Source organism: Ciconia boyciana, chromosome 10 (assembly GCF_034638445.1).
Source record: "Ciconia boyciana chromosome 10, ASM3463844v1, whole genome shotgun sequence".
Taxonomy (NCBI): domain Eukaryota; kingdom Metazoa; phylum Chordata; class Aves; order Ciconiiformes; family Ciconiidae; genus Ciconia; species Ciconia boyciana.
In genome coordinates, this window is record NC_132943.1 from 14,805,851 (window position 1) to 14,824,642 (window position 18,792).

At 39.5% G+C, this 18,792-nt stretch overlaps 1 protein-coding gene across 3 annotated transcripts in view; it reads right to left on the reverse strand.

The window, feature by feature from the left end:
- EPB41L5 (erythrocyte membrane protein band 4.1 like 5) overlaps positions 1-18,792 on the reverse strand; it is a 61,652-nt gene that overhangs the window by 10,342 nt on the left and 32,518 nt on the right. For all 3 annotated transcript variants that reach the window (XM_072874957.1, XM_072874956.1, XM_072874958.1), the window contains exons 15-19: positions 17,879-17,921; positions 16,644-16,759; positions 5,904-6,070; positions 5,253-5,347; positions 135-263 (exon numbers count right to left, since the gene is read on the reverse strand). In XM_072874957.1, coding sequence (XP_072731058.1) covers positions 135-263; positions 5,253-5,347; positions 5,904-6,070; positions 16,644-16,759; positions 17,879-17,921 — 550 coding nt within the window. The remainder of the gene's footprint in view (positions 1-134; positions 264-5,252; positions 5,348-5,903; positions 6,071-16,643; positions 16,760-17,878; positions 17,922-18,792) is intronic.

Below are 18,792 nucleotides of genomic sequence, written 5' to 3' on the forward strand. Positions count from 1 at the left end.
AAGGCTCTCTTACTCTACCTTGGACTTTGGCTCTTGGAGCACCCTTATCTGCAAGGTGCCTTCTCCAACACCAGGCAATTGAAGAGAAATAAAACATTTGAGAACATCACAGTCCTTATCAGTTGAGTATTTACCTTGTGCCCTGCTTCTGCCTGGGCCTTCAGGATATTGCTTTTGATATCTGCTGTAAGCCATGTTGCTGCTGCGATTGGGCTCTCAATTGCATTGTTAAGACATTTATCTGTCAACTTTACCACTTCATCCTAGACATGAAAAAATCTTTATTAGAAGCAGTTCCCACATGGAAAGTCTGGGCTGAAGTTTATTAACATCTCTAAATAACAACAAGGCTCTGAATGACAGGAAAGTCAGCAGACTTATACTGGAATGAAAAACCAATTTGTTCCTTTATTTTGGAACTCAGTTGTAAAGTCACAGCAAAACCAGCAAAACATGACGTAAAAAAGCACAATGCTTAGAAGTGGAGATGCAAAGTGCTGTGCTAAAAATACAGCGTGAAAGAACTGAAGTGGACTGTAAATTTGCAGCCTAGTTTACTGACAGGAGATCAATATAGCAGCCATCAGATTATATCATATCAGTGTAGCCTAACTATAAGTTTATAATTTACTCTCAAATGCAAGTTGGGAAGATTTTTACCTTAAAATACACTTATAAATTAGAACAACAGCTTAATGTGCTATTAGCTACCTCTCCTATCATTGATCATATCAGAGCAAACTGGCAGCCAGATACATAATGAAGACAATTAAAAATGAGATACCTTTCACTACAGTATATTTCATTACATGAACTGTATTTCTTAATTATAAAATGTTAATTAAGCATACAATCTACTAATTGCTATTTGATTAGTGACAGAAGTTAATTAACTGAGTGGAAACTAAACCTTGTGACCTTTCTTCTTGGGGTATGACTCAGCAGGGGGAGACAGAGTCCTGCTTTCCTCGCCATATGCCACCGTCGCTGGCGAAGGCAGGCTCTTTCCTGGAGGCAAGTGCTGCATTCCTGCAACACGCCCCGGCGCAGGCACAATCCTGCTGCACTCCTACTTGCACGACCTGCAGCGTGTCCAGAAGGAATGAAGCCCATCGCACAGAGAGAGAGCAGGGGAGAGAAGTTAAAAAGAGGTGAATACCTGTCCCCCGCACAGCTCTCCATGCGCTTTCAGCTTTTTCCGTTCACTGGAAATGCTAGTGAGAACTTCCAGGTATTTGGTCTTTAGAGAGGGGAAAAACATTTCCTTTTCTTGTCTCCCTCTAAATCACCTTTCGGGGTATCCAAATAGGAACTTACAAGACTATCTAAAGGAGAACCCGTTTTAAAATTTTGACCCCAGTCAGCAATGAACTTTGCAAAATATTCAAGGGTCACTGTCAACATAAAAAGGTATGAGGACCAACCACCAGTGCTGCTAATGACTATTGCTAGCAGGTATTAAGAGATGCACATTCACATAATTAATGAAGACTAACAAAACAATTAATTATTAAACATGTAAGTGTTTTTATTTTAGAGAAGCTGCTGGAATTGCCAAAAGTCTGGAATAATTAAAACTGAATTATTTTTATTTGTACAGTCTCAGTACCCAACTGTGGTAATCCTTAAATCCTTACATCAGACCTCACTGAACCGGATGCTGTATATAACAGGCCCTGCACAGAATTCCTAATGCATTATTCCAGTACCAGTGATATAGTAAATTTTATTATTTTAACTGAGCACATCAGTACACTGGTGCTTTAAGCACCACTATGTGGTTTAACTTCCTCTCAGCTCCCTCCACCTGAACAACGAGTTTAATTAGGTCACGCTAGTCTATTAGCGACTAGATTCCCAACTTTTGAAAAGTTTAGTACTATTAAGAAATATTTTAATATAATCAAGTATAAGTTCTGTACCACCAAGGAAATATTTCCATCAATACTAAAGACACATTTTTCTCAATCTTTTTTATTTTGTGCTTGAAAAAAGCATTGGTTTTACTGGGTTTTTTAATGGGAAGAGCATGTAGCTAGAGGGGAAAGCATTTGGCACCTGATAACGCCTCAAGATTTACAAGACATTTCAGTTGTTCACATAAAACAGTAAAGCTGCTGTGGTCTGACAATATTTTAGCTCGTTACAAATTTTTATTGTCTCTATGTACTAGACAAACTATGTTTGTACTCTATTCTTCAACCAAAATATGGAGCTAGGCAGCGATGTAAAAACTGAAGGGAAGATTAAAGGCAGCAGCAGGGCATGCAAACCCAATCCTTTTTGCTTTTGAGCAGCGTTCCTGTTGCCACTGAAAATCACTTTGTGCAGGGAGATGGAGTCTAATATAGGCACATTTTGGAGCAATTTCCACGTGTTTACAGATCACAATGAATTCAGAAAAAGAAAACCCTCACGTCCTTGCATTTCTGACTCTGGAGCAGACTTCGATCATGGGCAAACAGGGAGAACTTTTTATTGTTCATTTCACTTCAGAAGCTGTGAAAGCAGAGCGTCAGTGTTATTTCAGAACTATGTGCTCTCTTTTGTCAGATCTGGTCACTGTGCTAGCAAAAGCTGGGAAAGGACAAAGTCGCATTCTTCCATCCCAACAGATTGTGGCAGGGAGCAGTGGTGAAGAATGAAGCCATTCATTCCCCCCTTCCCAGTTCTCATTCTAGAAAGATTTCTCTTTTTCTCTAAAAGAACACAGATAGCTAGATAAATATTTCCCTACCAAAGAAATCAATCAAGATTGATTGATTGCAAGTATAGAATTACGTAAAGATGATTGTCAGGCCATCTCTGACCCCCAATGGAAAATAGTTAAAGATTTTTAATTAACAAAGCTGAAGCCAGCAGTTCATTGGCATTTGACAGTGTCACTTATGAAGTTCAGGAAAGCTAATGCTTTCCCCCAGTGCATTTTACCAAGCCTTCTATGTGCTGTAACTGTTCCTACATAGGTAGGTAACTTATGAACCGGTAAAACTTAAGGGAGATGAGACATGATGAAATTTGTAATCACACACTTTCAGAGAGAACACTGTAACACTGTGTTCATCTGAAGTAACAGCAAGCTCCAGGATCTAAGCTCATTGCAAGGTTTTAGTGGATATATTGCAGTCCCATTCAGTTCAGTCAGAAGATGCCATAAACACCTCTTTTACAAATAGGTTGAGAACAGAAGTAAGTGCAGGAGGAGAGCCAACAGGTACATTTTGTGACAAACATCATAAGTGGAAATTTGTATTTTTTCTAAAGCAGCCTTCAAAAGCAGGAAACAGTGTTTTTAATAGTTATTCTTAGGTCACTCTTTTCAGGACTCATTTCCAAACCATTAACCTTCATCTCTAATCACAACTGGATGTGCTCATTTGGTGCTACTGCAACCTACATGTCTTTGCAATTTGAAGCATACAGAATTTAAAGTATACAGAGACAGTCTCTAATCTTTGTCTACCTTTTTAAACAAACACTTTCAACTGACCTCTTGGTAAGCTACATCATAGGCTGAAAAGCTTTATTCAATCTTTTCTACCCAAGGAAAACCACTGATGACAGCTGAAGACTCTTTTACCCAAAGAAAGAATCATATTGGCATACTGTTGATCCACACATCACATATTTCCGTTATGCAAATGTTCTTGCTCTCTAATCAGGTTACTATCACTCCCATATCTGTAACCTCTAATATCCAAAGTTACTCGGCACCTCATCATTTGCTTTAGTATATGAGGAGGCAGTGTTTCGGCATAACAGGACCTATAGGTTACTGACTAATCTTCTTAGAGACTTGGTAATCTTTGTAATGCGCTCATCAAGCAGAGAGGTGCACAAGGCATCCCTGACAACAGTCCTTAAAGGGGACATGAGCCAAACAGCCTGCAGCACCAAGCCTACCAAAGCAGCAGCCTTCTCTCACATGGAGGGGGAGAACAAATGCTCAGGAATGGGCTTAGCCCAAACACATACTGCTGAACACCCCTCTTGGCATCTGGTTCATTTTACTATTGAGGGAGGAAAAAAAAAAAAAAAAAAAAATCATAGCTGCTTCACTGAAAGTTAGATAAATCCTCAGGCCTCCCTGCAAGGGAGGGTAGTACAAACAGAGATAACACTGCCAGGTGTTTTACTCTCTCTGCTTGTTCAAAATGCAATAAAGCACCTAAAGCTTTAACACCAGGGGAAGCAGAGTACGGGAAACCTAAATTCCAAATTTTTTGAAGCTCATTAAAAAAAAAGAATATCCTGCATGGGTGCAGTTGTCTGCTAACAGGTGAATCTATGAAAGTTCACTGCTGTTGTAAGGGAGGATCCTGTCCTCTCCATCCCTTCTAGCAACACTACTTATTTTCACTATGCCTCTGGCATTTCTTTGACCCTTTCCATGAACCTATTTAACTCACTATTTAACAACTTAAAAAACCAAACCAAGCCAAACCAAAAAAACCCCAACACCTTAAAAAGTTCAAAACAAAAAAGGCAAAAAATTATTCTGTTGCCATTTTGTAGGCTACATTGGTTCACCGAAACACGCAATAATTCCTGGAGGTGACACAGGAGAGGAGGAAGCCGGGGAAGGAAGAGCAAAGAGGAGCGAGGGAGAAGAGAGCCCTCACCCTGTTCAGGGCACTGAAACTCGTACTTTGGCTCAGCTGCCTGTGGAAATTCAGCCTGACTTGCTCAAAAGGATTTATGAGAGCACTAGATCAAACCACATCACGCCTCTCTATGTAAACACATAGAGCACTAACACCTACTTCAGAAGGCAGGTAAAAACTGGTTACTTAACAGGAGGGATGGCTCACCAGCAAACTTGACTCAAAAGAAAATGTAAAAGCAACGTTCTGGGAAGGTTACTAAAGGCAACTGAAAAACACCAGGAAAGCTGCTCACCCCCTCAAAAAAGAGGGTGAACTATACAACACCATACACTTAGTAAGCTATAGGTAAAGACAACTGAGGAACATTTAAAGCGTTTATGCCTTTTATGCCCATTGATTTTAGAAAATTTCACCAGGCCACAGTCTGCATATGTGCACGTGCACCTCTGCCCCCCATCTTTATCTCACTGCTCTGTCACATGCAGGCTTATATATAACAAAGCATTTGTATTTCCTTTACTATTCCCCAATATTACTCACTCATATACCTAAAATCTTGCAAACGGCCCAAGGTAAGTGGAAGACTTTTCAGAATGATCTGAACAAAACTCAGCGACTCTGCCAGAAAGAATGAAGCCCAAGTACCTGTACATTTATGTTTACGTTGGGACGCTCTGTTGGCACGGAGCTGCTGCGCTCTGTCTCCAGCTGTTTCAGTTTTAGGAACGTGTCTTCAAATGCTGAAAAAGACAGAAAAGATATCATCTTCCTAACGTCATTGTGGAGTTATTTGACTTGTAACTTGCATTATTCCTGAGCACTAATTATATGGTTTTAAAGTTGTGGAAAAAAGCACAGGGATGGGGGAACCTACTTGCTCAACCGTTAATGCAACTTTCAAGCCTACAGACTGCATGTACCTAATCACAACACTCTGCGCTCCTGCAAGTTCATTTACCCAGCCATCCTCACAGTGAATGAGCAAGCAGCGAGAGTTAATTGCTCAGACGGTTGCACTTCACTGTATTTGTGGCTAAAGTCAGATCCCATTAAGAACTGTGACTTTTCCCTTGTACTTCTGTCCTTGGAAATAAGCTGCTTCCAGCTGAAACGGGGAGAGCTGACCAACTTTCTTGTCCCAGGGGTGGGTAAAACTGTCCTTATGCGCATATAATCTAAGCGAGCTTTCTAAAACACTTCTGGATTTTTGTAAGGAAACAACCTCATAACAACCTAATCAGTTAACTTTGACCCCACACGTCATGATAATAGGGAAAAATCTGTAAGTTTGCTTACGATCAGAGTCTGCTTTTTCAGCAGCAGTTTCCTTTGTGCCAGGATGAGGGCAACTAACAGCCTCTTCTGAATCTCCTGTTGCCAAGCCAACAACTGGACGGCCTGTGGCATCATCAACACAAGTTTCTGGCAACTCCGTGCTGTCTAGCAAATCAACAAGAGGTACACTGCAAAGGCAGAAAGATGGACAGAGATACACAGAATCGTGTTACCACTCTTCCTGTAACAAGAAAAAGCTTTAACACACACACAATCTTTTTTCAAGCTGTCTTCTGGTAGCCAGACACATTCCGTAAAATCTGTTTCAGGTAACTAATAGACACTGGCTTTCACTGAGTTTTAAAAAAAAAAAAAGGGGGGGGGGGGGAGGGGGGAACATTTCATGTCTGTAGAAGTGACTTCAGAACAGAACAGGTCCACGTTGCCTGCTGCTTCATCACATAGCAGTGGAAAAAGTGAAGAGAGGAGGAGGGAAGTTTTTATCCATTAATTACCCATTTTGGAACAAACATCTGAAGTTTTTCTAACAAACTCAAGGTACACTTTAGGGTTTTTACATGAGAAAAACAAAAGTTAGGGGGAAGGAAGTTGATACTGTTCACAAAAAAGCTATCTGTACAGCACTTCACCCAAGACTTGCAAGCAGAACAGAGGGCAGAAGGGTGCACTGCATAGGTCTGCAATGACACTATGTTATGGTTAAGCATACCTACAACTAGTTTCAGTTTTATTAACTTGAGCAGAGACACGAATGAAACATTAGCAGCCACAGTATTTTAAGTGAACCACAGCATGTACTCTGTACCCTGTTAGGATCATGTGTTTCACCTCCTTTGCTTTCTAATGGAAACTTCTCCTTTTTATTTTGTCCTACTATATTAGTTATATTATGATGTTTATGTTGTGCAAACAGTCGGCAATCTCATCCTTCTCTTTAAAGTTCAGGAATAGCTAAAGCTATTGTAACAGCAAACTAACAAATACGGAAACAACAACTGCTGCAGAACATGATGGTTAATCAGACAACCTGCGCACACAACTGCAGTTTGATTGTCACCCATTTCAATCAACAATCACTTACATACAGTTTGGTTGCAAGATTGATTTAAGAAGAAAAAATCTATCACTTTTCAAAGTCCTGTCCCAAATATGAGAACAATGACACCAAGCAAGTATCCACCACAACAGAACTTACCCTTATGCACGGACAGAGACGCTTCCTACTTGACAGTTTAGACCAGCTTCTCCCTTATCATGACCAGGTTAATGCCCCATGCCTCCCTCCAGCCCCCGGAATTTGGAAGCAGTTCCATGTTGTCACTAGAGGCTCCAGGAAAAAACTCCTCCCTCCAGCTCAAGCACCCAAAAGAATCCTTCCAATGTTAAATATATACCTCTGAAACAGATTACAGGATATCGCCGTTTTAGTGCTAATAATGTACGAATCATCTTAAGACAATTAATTGCCATGAGGCAAACTGAGGTCACTTGCTTGATTCTCTTAAAGCAGTGGAATAAGAAGCTACTAGCAAAGCAAATAATAGGAAACTTTTCAATCTGCTGTACAGCCTCTCTGTGCACCACTAATGGGAAATGGCAAGCAGCAGATAGTCTTGCAAAGGGGAAATGATGGATACATAGAATTTCAATTAGAAGTAACAGACAGGAATAGATGCTCTTCCAATTAAGGCAACAAAGAAAGTGAGACTGAATCCCGTACCTTACTATATCAGAGGATACCTAATGCACGAGACTGAAAATGTTTTATAATCTTCACATGAAGCCAACACTTTTCTTCCTATTTTCTGGCAGTTTTCTGTGCATAGCCTCCCAAATGTTTAATATGACAACCAGCATAGGAAGTTCAGATTTTGCCTGCAGCACAGAGAGGTGCTGATTCCATGACACGTTGAAGGAACTAGGTATAAGCTCCTATGAGCTCCACATAAGAGAGGTGATATAGAGCACCAGTAACACTTCTTTGTGCTGTAATCTTCTAATGCTTTTCTTAGCATTGCAGCACAGTGGAGGGAAAATGAGTGAAAAAATAATTTTATCTTCATTAGAAAATTGCTAGGATAATTACACTAGCCTTTTTTCCCTGCTGTGACAATTGTAGTAACATTTACTACAAGACAAGAGAGCTGATTCAAAAACCTGCCCGCTAGAGACAAGGGCAGTCTTGAAATCTGGTGGCATATTCAAATGGCACACTCAATGTCTAGTGTTGCTCCGAAAGCAGCGTATGACTTACACTAACGTGATGACAGTTTGTAGAAAACCTTATTGCCATTTGTGCCATGAGATGGAGGACTGGCTGAGGTAGCAAGGACAACTGGGGTGAGTCCCTGCAGTTTCACCCCTGCATCACAGCGGTGCCTCAGGGAAACTAAATTAATTTTAGGCAGACTCAAGAGAAGCCTCCTAAGCCAAGATTCAAGTAGGAATTGACCTCATTTTGCCTTCAGACCCACTGAAACACCTATTCAGCCACCCTGAGATAGGCAGTGACAAGAGGAAAGTCATACTAGGTAGACCCTCAGCCACTGGAATTTGCAGGCACAAAAGACGAGTTCCCCAAAGAGCATTAAATTGTTTAAGGCTACCCAGATTCTTCACCCTCTTCAGAACATCAGCAGGAAGTCTACCATGCAGGCTTCATAAACGGCCAGGCTACAGAAGTTTTTACTTAGCACAAGATACTATTTTCATCATTGCACAGAATTTCTGACTTCTTTTACAAAACACTGATGAACTGTCACGCCAATCATGAGGGAAATAATAAAAGGCTTCCCAGGAAAAGCAGGACTTCTACGACAGTCAGTGTGCAGTATTCAGGAATTAAATGGGCATTAGCCTTCCACGTTCCTGTATTTACCCACACACAAAGGGACATTTGAACTTTGCAGAGTAGTAAGTGCCACATTTTAGGTCTTCAGAGTCAACTTCTATCAGCATATTTTAAGAAATATTCTGAGGGAAAAGCTGATAAATGGTACCAGGAATTCAAGCCATACAAATTACTAATATAGGAATAATCAAAGGGTTTTAGTGTATGGAAAGGTTTGTCAACCCACCAATAAATCACACAGAAGAAGTCGTTAAATGTTCAGGGAACTCCCACAGTTAAGGCAGTTAGCTACTGCATTATTTCTTTTTGCCTGACAAATATATTGGTATTAGTACGTACCATACAGCATACAATGCATAACATGACTGAGAAAGCTGTCAGTTACAAAGGGTATGATTTTTTTTTTTTTATTTCCTAGTTGAAAAGCAAAACAATACTTCATTCTAGTTTGTGAAATACAACCTGCAAAATACAGTAACTATCCGAGTCTGCTGCAAAAGAGATAATTCTTTTGCAAGTCATCTAATTTGAAATAGCATGGAGCACCACACAAGCTAATTTATTTTTTCAAACTGGTAGTGACACAGAATAGCTTCTCACACTGACTCTGCAAGGCAGTACAATAGCATTAAGTTCTTTGTTCATTTCCTTCATTTTGGGGCATTCAATGTTGTACCTGAAGGTAAGAAGAGTAGTAAATTTAAGCCTGTCACCTTTTCAGATTTTTTTTTCCTAAACAAAAATGCAGACTATTTAGAAAAAAAGAACTTCCTTTTCATTTTAAAGTGAGGAAAGCAAAAGAAAAAATCCTGGGGATGTACGATCCTACAAATGGAGACTGTTCACATGCATTCAGTTTCTAATCAAGCAGGCCGAGTCCCACATTCCAAGACTTCTGCTGTCTCCCATTTGTTTGAAGATAATTCCAAATACTGACATAGCATAATATATGCAAGTCAACAACTACAGGAAAGGAAAGAAAACACCCTTAGGAAAAGGTGCTGGCTGCAGAACCTTTGTGGATATTAAGCAAAGATCTGTCACCACCATACTGTTTAGAAAGACATCCATGTGTTTCCTCAGTGCTATTCCTAGAGCACATGACCTGTCCCTGTAAAAATGCAGCTAGGTGTTGTTGGTACTAGTGTGGTACAATTTCTCCGTCTGCTATTCAGAGCTGTCACTTACCCTAGTGGAAACCAGGATAATAATTCTCCCTAAGTCAATGAAGTCACACTAAAATAAGCGCAGCACAGAGGAAAATCGACCCTCAGGATGTATGCAAGATTCAAAGCCACATGGCAAAGGCATGCAACGTATACCATACTAAAACAAATAAGTTCTAAAGGGAGATGGATTTCAGGCAACCAGGGTTGCTTCCCCTATCCTGAATCTGAACTAGTTCTGCTGTCACGCAAAAAACCTACTACGAAAACTTAAGCCACAGCTTTAACTACCAAACTTGCAGTTAGTCCCACGGCAGTCCGTGACACCCAGCCCTCTACTCAGCACTGGTGAGACACCCCTGGAGTGCTGTGCCCAGCTCTGGGCTCCCCAGGACAAGAGAGATGTGGACATACTGAAAGGAGTGCAGCAAAGGGCCACGAAGATGATAAAGGGTCTGGAGTATCTGACATAGGAGGAGAGGCTGAGAGAGCTTGGACTGTTCAGCCTGGAGAAGAGAAAGCTCAGGAGGATCTTATCAATGTGTATAAAAACCTGATGGGGGAGTAAAGACAACAGCCAGACTCTTCTCAAGGGAGCCCAGAGACAGGACAAGAGGCAATGGACACAAACTGAAATACAGGAGATTCCACTTAAACACAAGAAAAACACCTCTTTTTTTGCTGTGAGGTTGGTCAAACACCAGAACAGGTCACTCAGAGAGGGTGTGAAGTCTCCATCCTTGGAGATACTCAAAACCTGGCTGGTATGGTCCTGAGCAACCTGCTCTACTCGACCCTACTTTTAGCATGGGGGTGGACTACATGATCTCCAGAGGTGTCTTCCAACCTCAACTATTCTTTAATTTATGATAGCTACACAAAACTTTTCTGACACCTGAGGAGTCAGCCACTACTTGCAGTGGCCTGACCACTACATAAGCACATGTGAACTTAAAACTCTGCAATTAGACAGTGACTTGTTATTACAACAATGTTCTTGCATTTTAAATACAAAACGATCCCAAGTTTCTCCACTTAAATTAGTGGCTGTTTCTCCCTCATCTACACAGAAATTATACAATATTTTAAAGTTAAAACACCTGTTTTCATTTGCATATTCTTATGCAACTTTATAAAGAAACAAATAGGTTTGCTTCACTCCAGAAGTTTATAACATCCACCTTGCAAAATCTAAAACTAAAAATAGCACAACAGATTGCTCTAATCACTTCTGTAGATCCCACAGACCTTTAATGCGTAACTTGCCAAAGCTACACATTAGGTGAGGAGGCCAAAATATCTCAGGCAATTTTAAGTTATGTCCTGGATGAGACTTACTTTCTTGGTTCTTCGGGGCTGGATATCTGAAAACAATGGTTTTGTATTTCTGGGCTCGGGGGCAATCTGAAACTTATTCAAACAATTTTAAAATTATCCTAAAAGCCAAATATAAGTGAATTTTAAAAGCGCTCTACCACAACTTTTCCTCCTCTTTTTTTAAAATAGGAGAAGAATATTGCAATTTAAAAGCAGATAACTTCAGAAAACACATGAAAACACAGTGTGTTCAAGGGTAAAGGTAGTTCTTCATGTTGTTAAAGGCCCCCAAGAACACCAATGAGCCATGAAACTGGAGTCTTAACCTCTGACTTAACAATTAACCTCGTGAATCATATGGTAGGACTGGTTTTTGTCAGGAAATATTTCTGTTTCATTTCAACTGGTGCACAGCAGCAAAAAAGAAAGAAAATTTTCTAGAAAGCAAAAAAAGTATTACTCTCTGCCTTTTCAGGAGTTCTGATAATTTTATTCTTAAAAAATTAAAATAATTCTATTCCATTTCCAAACAATATTTTTCAGAAAAGGACTTGTTAAAAAACAAAGGGTAGTTTTCAGATCAACCATCTATCCTAGATATTTTTAAATAATCATGGTTCAGAAGGAGGGGCAGTTACATCCTCTAAGATTTTTGAAACCACATTATAACCCAACTAGTTGCATGTGTAGTTTTATTACAAATGTGACTTCCTGCATGGCTCTCAAAGTTAAACCCAGCTAAAAAAAAAATTTAAAAAAATCTTTCAATCATTAAGAAAAACCTTAACACAATTAAAAAGATATATACTCTTTTCAAGATAAGAGCGACGGGTGGCTTCTGGTCTATATGTTATTTTTTCTTTAAAGACTAAACACCAACACCACAATATGTAGAGCCTTCATAATAAAAGCCTTTTTTCCGCTCTATAGTCAGCTTTGGGTCCGTTGTCCTTATCTCAGAGACAGCTCAAAATGTAATTTTCCAGCCTCTGCTAGAATACAGTCTCAAGCTCCAGAAAGGCCCACGTCTCAGAGACTGGTCATGGTGGTTTGGACAGCATAGGTACCAGCACCGCAATGCATTCCTGCATTCTTCACATCACGCTCATGGACAAAAGCGGTGTACTGTCCGTCTGCAGCGCGGGTCCTCGGCGGGGCCCACGCGTCCCACAGGCTTCCACCACGTTGATAGCGGTCAGCAGCATCAAAGGGCCTGGATTATTGGGGAGCGGGAGGGGGCACAATTAGTAAACAGGTATGGACAAGAAAGAGGGTGGAAAAGTAAAGCAAAGGTAAAGACAAGAAGATTGATGTGAAAAGACAAGGAAAAAGGGCATTGCTGGAAGGTAAGTACTGATGGAAAGAGGCATGCGAGTATATGTGTACATGATGTCACTGTCCAATAAACCCCTCTTCTGCTCAGTATCATGCACATTTTTGCAGAAGTCTGAAATGACAGGTTAAGATAGCTCATGTATACATTGTATACACTTAACCAATTGAAAAGCACTTGGTATTTCAAAGCACTTCACAAAACTGAGCAAGAACTATGAGCATTTTACAGATGGGAGAAAATAATGTGATGGAGGCACAGACCTCCCAAGTATACAGCACATTTTATTTGCAGGAAGCTGAAAGGGTTTAAGTGGCAGCTCTAAATGTACACCTGAAACAAGCATCTATAAGCAACACCAGTTTTCAAAGTCACTGGAAAATGTAGATTCTAATGCAAGTTAAAAAAAAGGAGAAGAAAATAGAAACTCAGAGAAATGGGCATTACTGTGCAGGAGCCAACAGTAGAGCACACACAAATCATTCACAATTTGGTTGACTAAGGGACAAAATACCACTGAAGAAGCTAACTGTAGCTATACTTGATTAACATAAAAAACTTGGATGGAAAAAGAACCATTTTAAAAAAGATCACAATACAAACTAAGACCCTGCTGTCTAATTTTGCATATGAAGGCATAATGGTTCATTGTTTTTAAATTTTGAATTCTTAAAATCAAAACCACGGAAATACCATGCACAGTTATGGCTAGTCTATACCACAGTTGGAATAAAGTTCCCCAAAAGCTAGAAAGAGGAGCAGGGGAGAATGCTCATCACTTTAAACAGTGTTTTGAAAAATATTTTTATGCAGGAGCCCTTAGCTAGAAAACTGTAAGGCTTTAGGCACAAGCATCTCCAAAGCAGCAGGGATAAGCAATTTACTGAAACAGTTTAATTTTAAAAGACTTTAAAAAAATGGATGAAGATCTATTAACTGTTGTCTGTGTTGAACTAGGATCCTTCACTGGTATGTTTTGGGAGAGGCTGATGCAAGGTACAGTCAGGTATCAAAAAAGTGCTTGGGAAAAAGCACTCTCATAAACTACTCAAGCAAGGAAATTTCTGAAACAACCATATTCCTTCAGTTTAATGTAAAATTCTCTATTTAATGACCCAAATCTAAACAAAGTGGAAATGTTGCTGTTCATCTAGAGGGGTCCTGGACAGCCCTCAGCTCAAATTCCCCCTTCTCATGTTCCAGAAAGCCCGGTTTAACACTCCCAGCCCTGCCAGAACAGCCAAGCAACCAGCGCATGAGTTGGAAGATCACATGTGTTAAGGCAGGGAAGCAGAAAAGCATGCAGGATTCACAACAGCAGTAAGTGATTAACGCTCAGAGATAGTCCTCCTTTAGAAAAGAGAGAGGATTTATATAAAGGTCACCCATGGGTAAATTCGGAGGTTTGGGTTTCGTGAAACTTGCTGAGGAAGTGACCCATGAATACTGAAGGCTCCAATCCTCAACAGTTTGTTACATTATTTTTCCATTTCTCTAATTTAAGCGGTTAAGTGAAAGCTACATCCACTAGCAAGCAAAAAAAAAAAACACCCCCCACCCCTACTTATTCCACAATAAGAAAAAAATTATTAATCCTTTGTCTCCTGTCCTATCTCAGCACAGAAACAACTTATTGAGAAAAGACTAATGTTAGAAAGATACTGATTGTGTTTTAGGCTTCCCAGCCTTGCAGCTAATATTCCAGACCATTTTCAGACCATCCAGATCAGCAGTTTTCCTGGACTGACAATTTTACAGCAATGGAGCAAAGGAAAAAAAAAACCAAAAAAACCCCCACTAAAATCCTTCCTATCTAGCAAAGTACTTTCTATGATCTGGCACAATTGCTGTTGGCAGCTGCAGCATTAACATTTTAAATTAAAGGAAACATTGACATTAGGAAGGGATGTAAGCTGCGAGGTAGCCAATACAGGCATCTGCCAAGCAGAGTACGGAAACTCAAGAGGTCAGGACCTCACTTCTAAACCCCTTCAATCTAACCATCTACAAAATCCCCAGTCCGAAAGATTTTTGTGTTTTCAACAATTCTTGGCAAACTCTCTCTAAAAGAAGACTATTTTTCTGACAGGAAGCAAAGATAATTCATGCAGAAACAGGCCAATTAAAGACAGCAGCAGTTGAAAAGAGATTTTGTTAGCAGCATCGAGACACCAAGACTTGAAGACGCAATAACCAAGCCACAGCCCCCGCAATAAATACCTACGTTATGGCAGTTATATTAACCTAACCCCACTTCCCATCTAGGAAACCAGAATGTAGCTCAATTGCTGACTCAGCTCCAAACTGTTGCCTTCTTCCTACAGCTGGATTTGCCCTTAATTGCAGGCAGTGCTGTTTCCAGTGAACACAATAAAACCCCTTTGCCAGAAGACAACTGCCTTCAATAATAATGCTATGTCTCTAAGAAATGTAACATATACGCAGTATAAGCATTACTCTCTCAATTAAAACTCATCAATTGCCAGGAAGCATGGGTTCTTTATGGCATACTGTTTTGGGTTACATGCAGGTATATTTTATATTCACTTCCAGTCTTCTATAGAAAGGCTACATACTGTGACAGCTGCATGTAAGCTTAGCATCATTGATAATGTTAAGACAGACAGGCTCAAGTTCTTAATCCCAAAACAGGCGTACCAAGACCAAAACTGAAACAGATTGGCTACAGAGTCCTCTCTGCTTCTGAATGAAAGCAGCAGGATTTCAATAAGCAAGAGAAGTCTTGCAAATACTAGCAAGAACGCTAGCACGAATCCGGTACCCAAGAAGAGCTGTTTGGAGCAAGAGTCAAACGTTTCCACCAAAGGAAATACCGGTTTCTAGCACACATCTTGCAATTAGACCAAAAGAACAAAAATAAAACCATATTGAGAATGCTGAAGAATAAAGAAACCACCACCTTTCACCCACCACCACGGAAGGAATCGAGCGATCAACAGGATCTCACCATAGACAAGCACAGATTTCAGATACTAGACAAATCAAGGGCAAAAGAAAGAAAAACAGCATTGATCATATCTTCTGATTGAAACTTCAATAAAATGCAACAGATAAAGCAAAATTATCATCCCCCTTATAATCTAAAATCCATAGTATTAAAAGTCTTTAATCAATAAGATTTACAAAATTAAAGTACATTTGTCATTGCATTGTTAGAAACAGGTATCATCTACTTTTAAGAGATACTGAAGCAAAGCAGGTTCATATGCCAGACAATGGAGGAAGGATCTTTTCTCTTGAGGGCTGAAACTGCTTAGGATAAGAGCTTTTGTGACGCTCCATTCCATCACTGCTGCTCCTGGAAAGTCTCGCAGAAACCAGAATTACCCTTCTAGGATAAGCCATACTGGCTCTGAATGCACAAGAAGCTGAAAAAGTTAAGACAATGTGTGCACAAGTACTGGGTTGATAGATGTCAGTTTTGGTTTTGAAATAGCTTTGCAATATACAATTACTTTAAGAAAAGATAAATTATATGGTACATTTATCTTCAAACAAATCATCCTTGTTTTGAGATTCATCCAATCTATAAAACAAATACTCTGATTACATTAAATCAAAGCTCTTATCTTCAGCTTGTGTCATTTTCCTCAAGCTTCCATCCTCCCCAAGATAATGAAAAAAAAAAAATCAGCTTGCTTATTTCAAAGGTTCAAAAAAGATTCACAAGGATACTGGTTTACAAGGTTCTGCATTTTGTTAAGGATCAAGGTAAGTCCTTGGGCTCCATGATACCAAGCAAAGGGTTACAAGGAGTATTATGGCACATCAGAAGGACCCAGCTCTCTCCAAGACTTGCAAATGCTGTTCCTGATTTAATCATTTCTTCAGCCCCTGAAGAAATTTTCTTTTGGTTGGCAGTGCCTAAGCCTGCTGTCCTCACCTCCCCACACTACATTCACAGCAACAAATCAGCTGCATCATCACTAACTTGACTGTCAACTTATGTTAAAGATACAAGGAAGGTAGCTTATTTAAGTGCAGATAAAGCAGCAGTCACTTGAATCATGCATAAGCAAGTAAAATTCATTTCCCAGCAAAGCAGAACATACCACTTCTTGTCTTGCTGGCTAGTTCCTGGGCTCCTTGGGATGTTTTCTATTTCCACTAAGACTGGGCCAGAAGGAACCACTGTCAGGACAGGTAGGTTTGGCTTTGCGTTCCAGCTCTTTGGAGACAGAATATAAACAAGTAAGTTACTACATACGCATTAATGAAGTGATGACAAACATACATAACAAAACACACCACCAGTTCTCCTTAAGCACAAAGCTAAAACAAGGCCGTTTTCCATTACTTCCACAACACTGGATGCCTATGCCCAGTCTTTTCCAGTACTGCACACAGTACTGGGATCATAACAAATCCAAGACTGCTCAAAGATTTCAGTAAAAAGCTACGGCCTGCTGTGTCCTTTTTAAATTCATGCAGTAATGCTTTCCTTCTGTAGGTAACTTTGCAATAACGATTGGCACCTTTGGGCTGCAGGCCTTTGGACTGCCATTTGAAACATAACTGTTCCTGAAAAAAACAACTCCTTTTGCATAGAAGGCAAAAGGCTGGGCAGAGCAGCAATCTATCAGCGGAGACTGAGTATTTTACTGTTAAAACAAACCATAATCCCATTTCCACCAATATGAGACCCTTCCTGTTGCACTCGGCATCTGAAATGCTCCAGAAAGTAAGACAGGGTCTTTCCAAACTCCAAGTACTGTTTTTTGATACTCAGAAGGAGAGTTACTTTACACTAACGTCCCTTTTCAGTGAAACAAGGTATTCTGTGTGCAAGTACTGAGGGGACAAGTGTCTCTGATTTCCTTCTCAAACTCAGAAAACACTGAAATTTTTGCTAACAAAGTATTCTTTAATTTGCAGGTGCATTCCCCTCTTTCAGAGAAAAAAATACTGTAACGAGGAATCAACATAGGTGCTGATGAATTGCACCCCCTTTCTTTTTTTTAAATGTTACTTAGCATGTAGAATTAACGTGCTTTGGATAATAACAACTCTCACACAAAGTTACTTTGTGTACCTATAAAAATCTGTATCTATAAATAGCATATTTTTTATAGTACTGGGGCATGGGGTGTCTTCCTTACTCCAGCTAAATTAACCAGTTATCTTGGTTGTAAATTAGTAGTCATTTCTTGGCATGCAATTTAGTAGTTAACTGTTCATAACTTTCAATTGGTCAATCACTGGATTTTAAGAACAAATAACGAAATCCTTAAATCAGTTGAAAAACATGACAACTGCCTTTAAAAAGAACGAATGACAGAGTCCTTACTTGTGATCCATTAGTTTGGTTGATAACTGCATTGTTCGCAGTACTGAAAGACAAAAAGAACTTAAATCAGAATCAGATCAACAAACTATTTTTGCAGGCTGGCAGAACTTCAAGGGTTTTCAGAAAGAAACACAAAACCTAACAAAGATTTTTCCAAAGTACTTAACGATTCTCAAAAGAAAACTTAAAAACTTATGTTTTAGGTCAGCTGCCTCATTCTAGGTAACTAAGGGTATCACATTATTTTTTATTTGTTCAAGCTGTAGTTTATCTGTAATTCATCTGGTTTTTCCTCTTCCTTTCCTAAACCAGTTTGGTTTAGAAAGTCTTCCTGATTCAGCAGTAAGGCGGGGCACTTTTAAAGCAAAAATTATATAGCTTTAGTCAAACACCCAGCAAAATGTGACGTTGTTGAAACCTGACCTACACGCTGTAGATACTACGTTTGTTCCATAACTAGGACTCTTCTGATTTGTAATTTCACATCACAAAGTTTATCAGAAAAATTCATGAGTTTCTTCTGCATACAACCTCTAGCGGACTGAATTACTGCTTCAGAGTCTTAAAAACAGCCATTCAAAATTATGTGCACAGCTTTAATAATAATTTTATATTATTAAATATTTAATATATTTAATAAATTAAATAAGACCCATATCTCTATTCCTGATGATTTCTGAATCTGCAAGAGACATTTCACATTTTCACATTTTTGAGAGACTTAAAAGCATTAACACCCTGCACAGTAATTATGCATTATAAATCTCATGCAAAGCAAACTTTTTTTCCAGACTTCTAATCTTTTAAAAAATGGTTCCAGTCTCCTACAACACATTAATCTTTTTATTTACAGTCTGAACAATAGCTATCCAACCTGGCAAGCTGACAATTCAAATAGATTTCTCTACCTACTT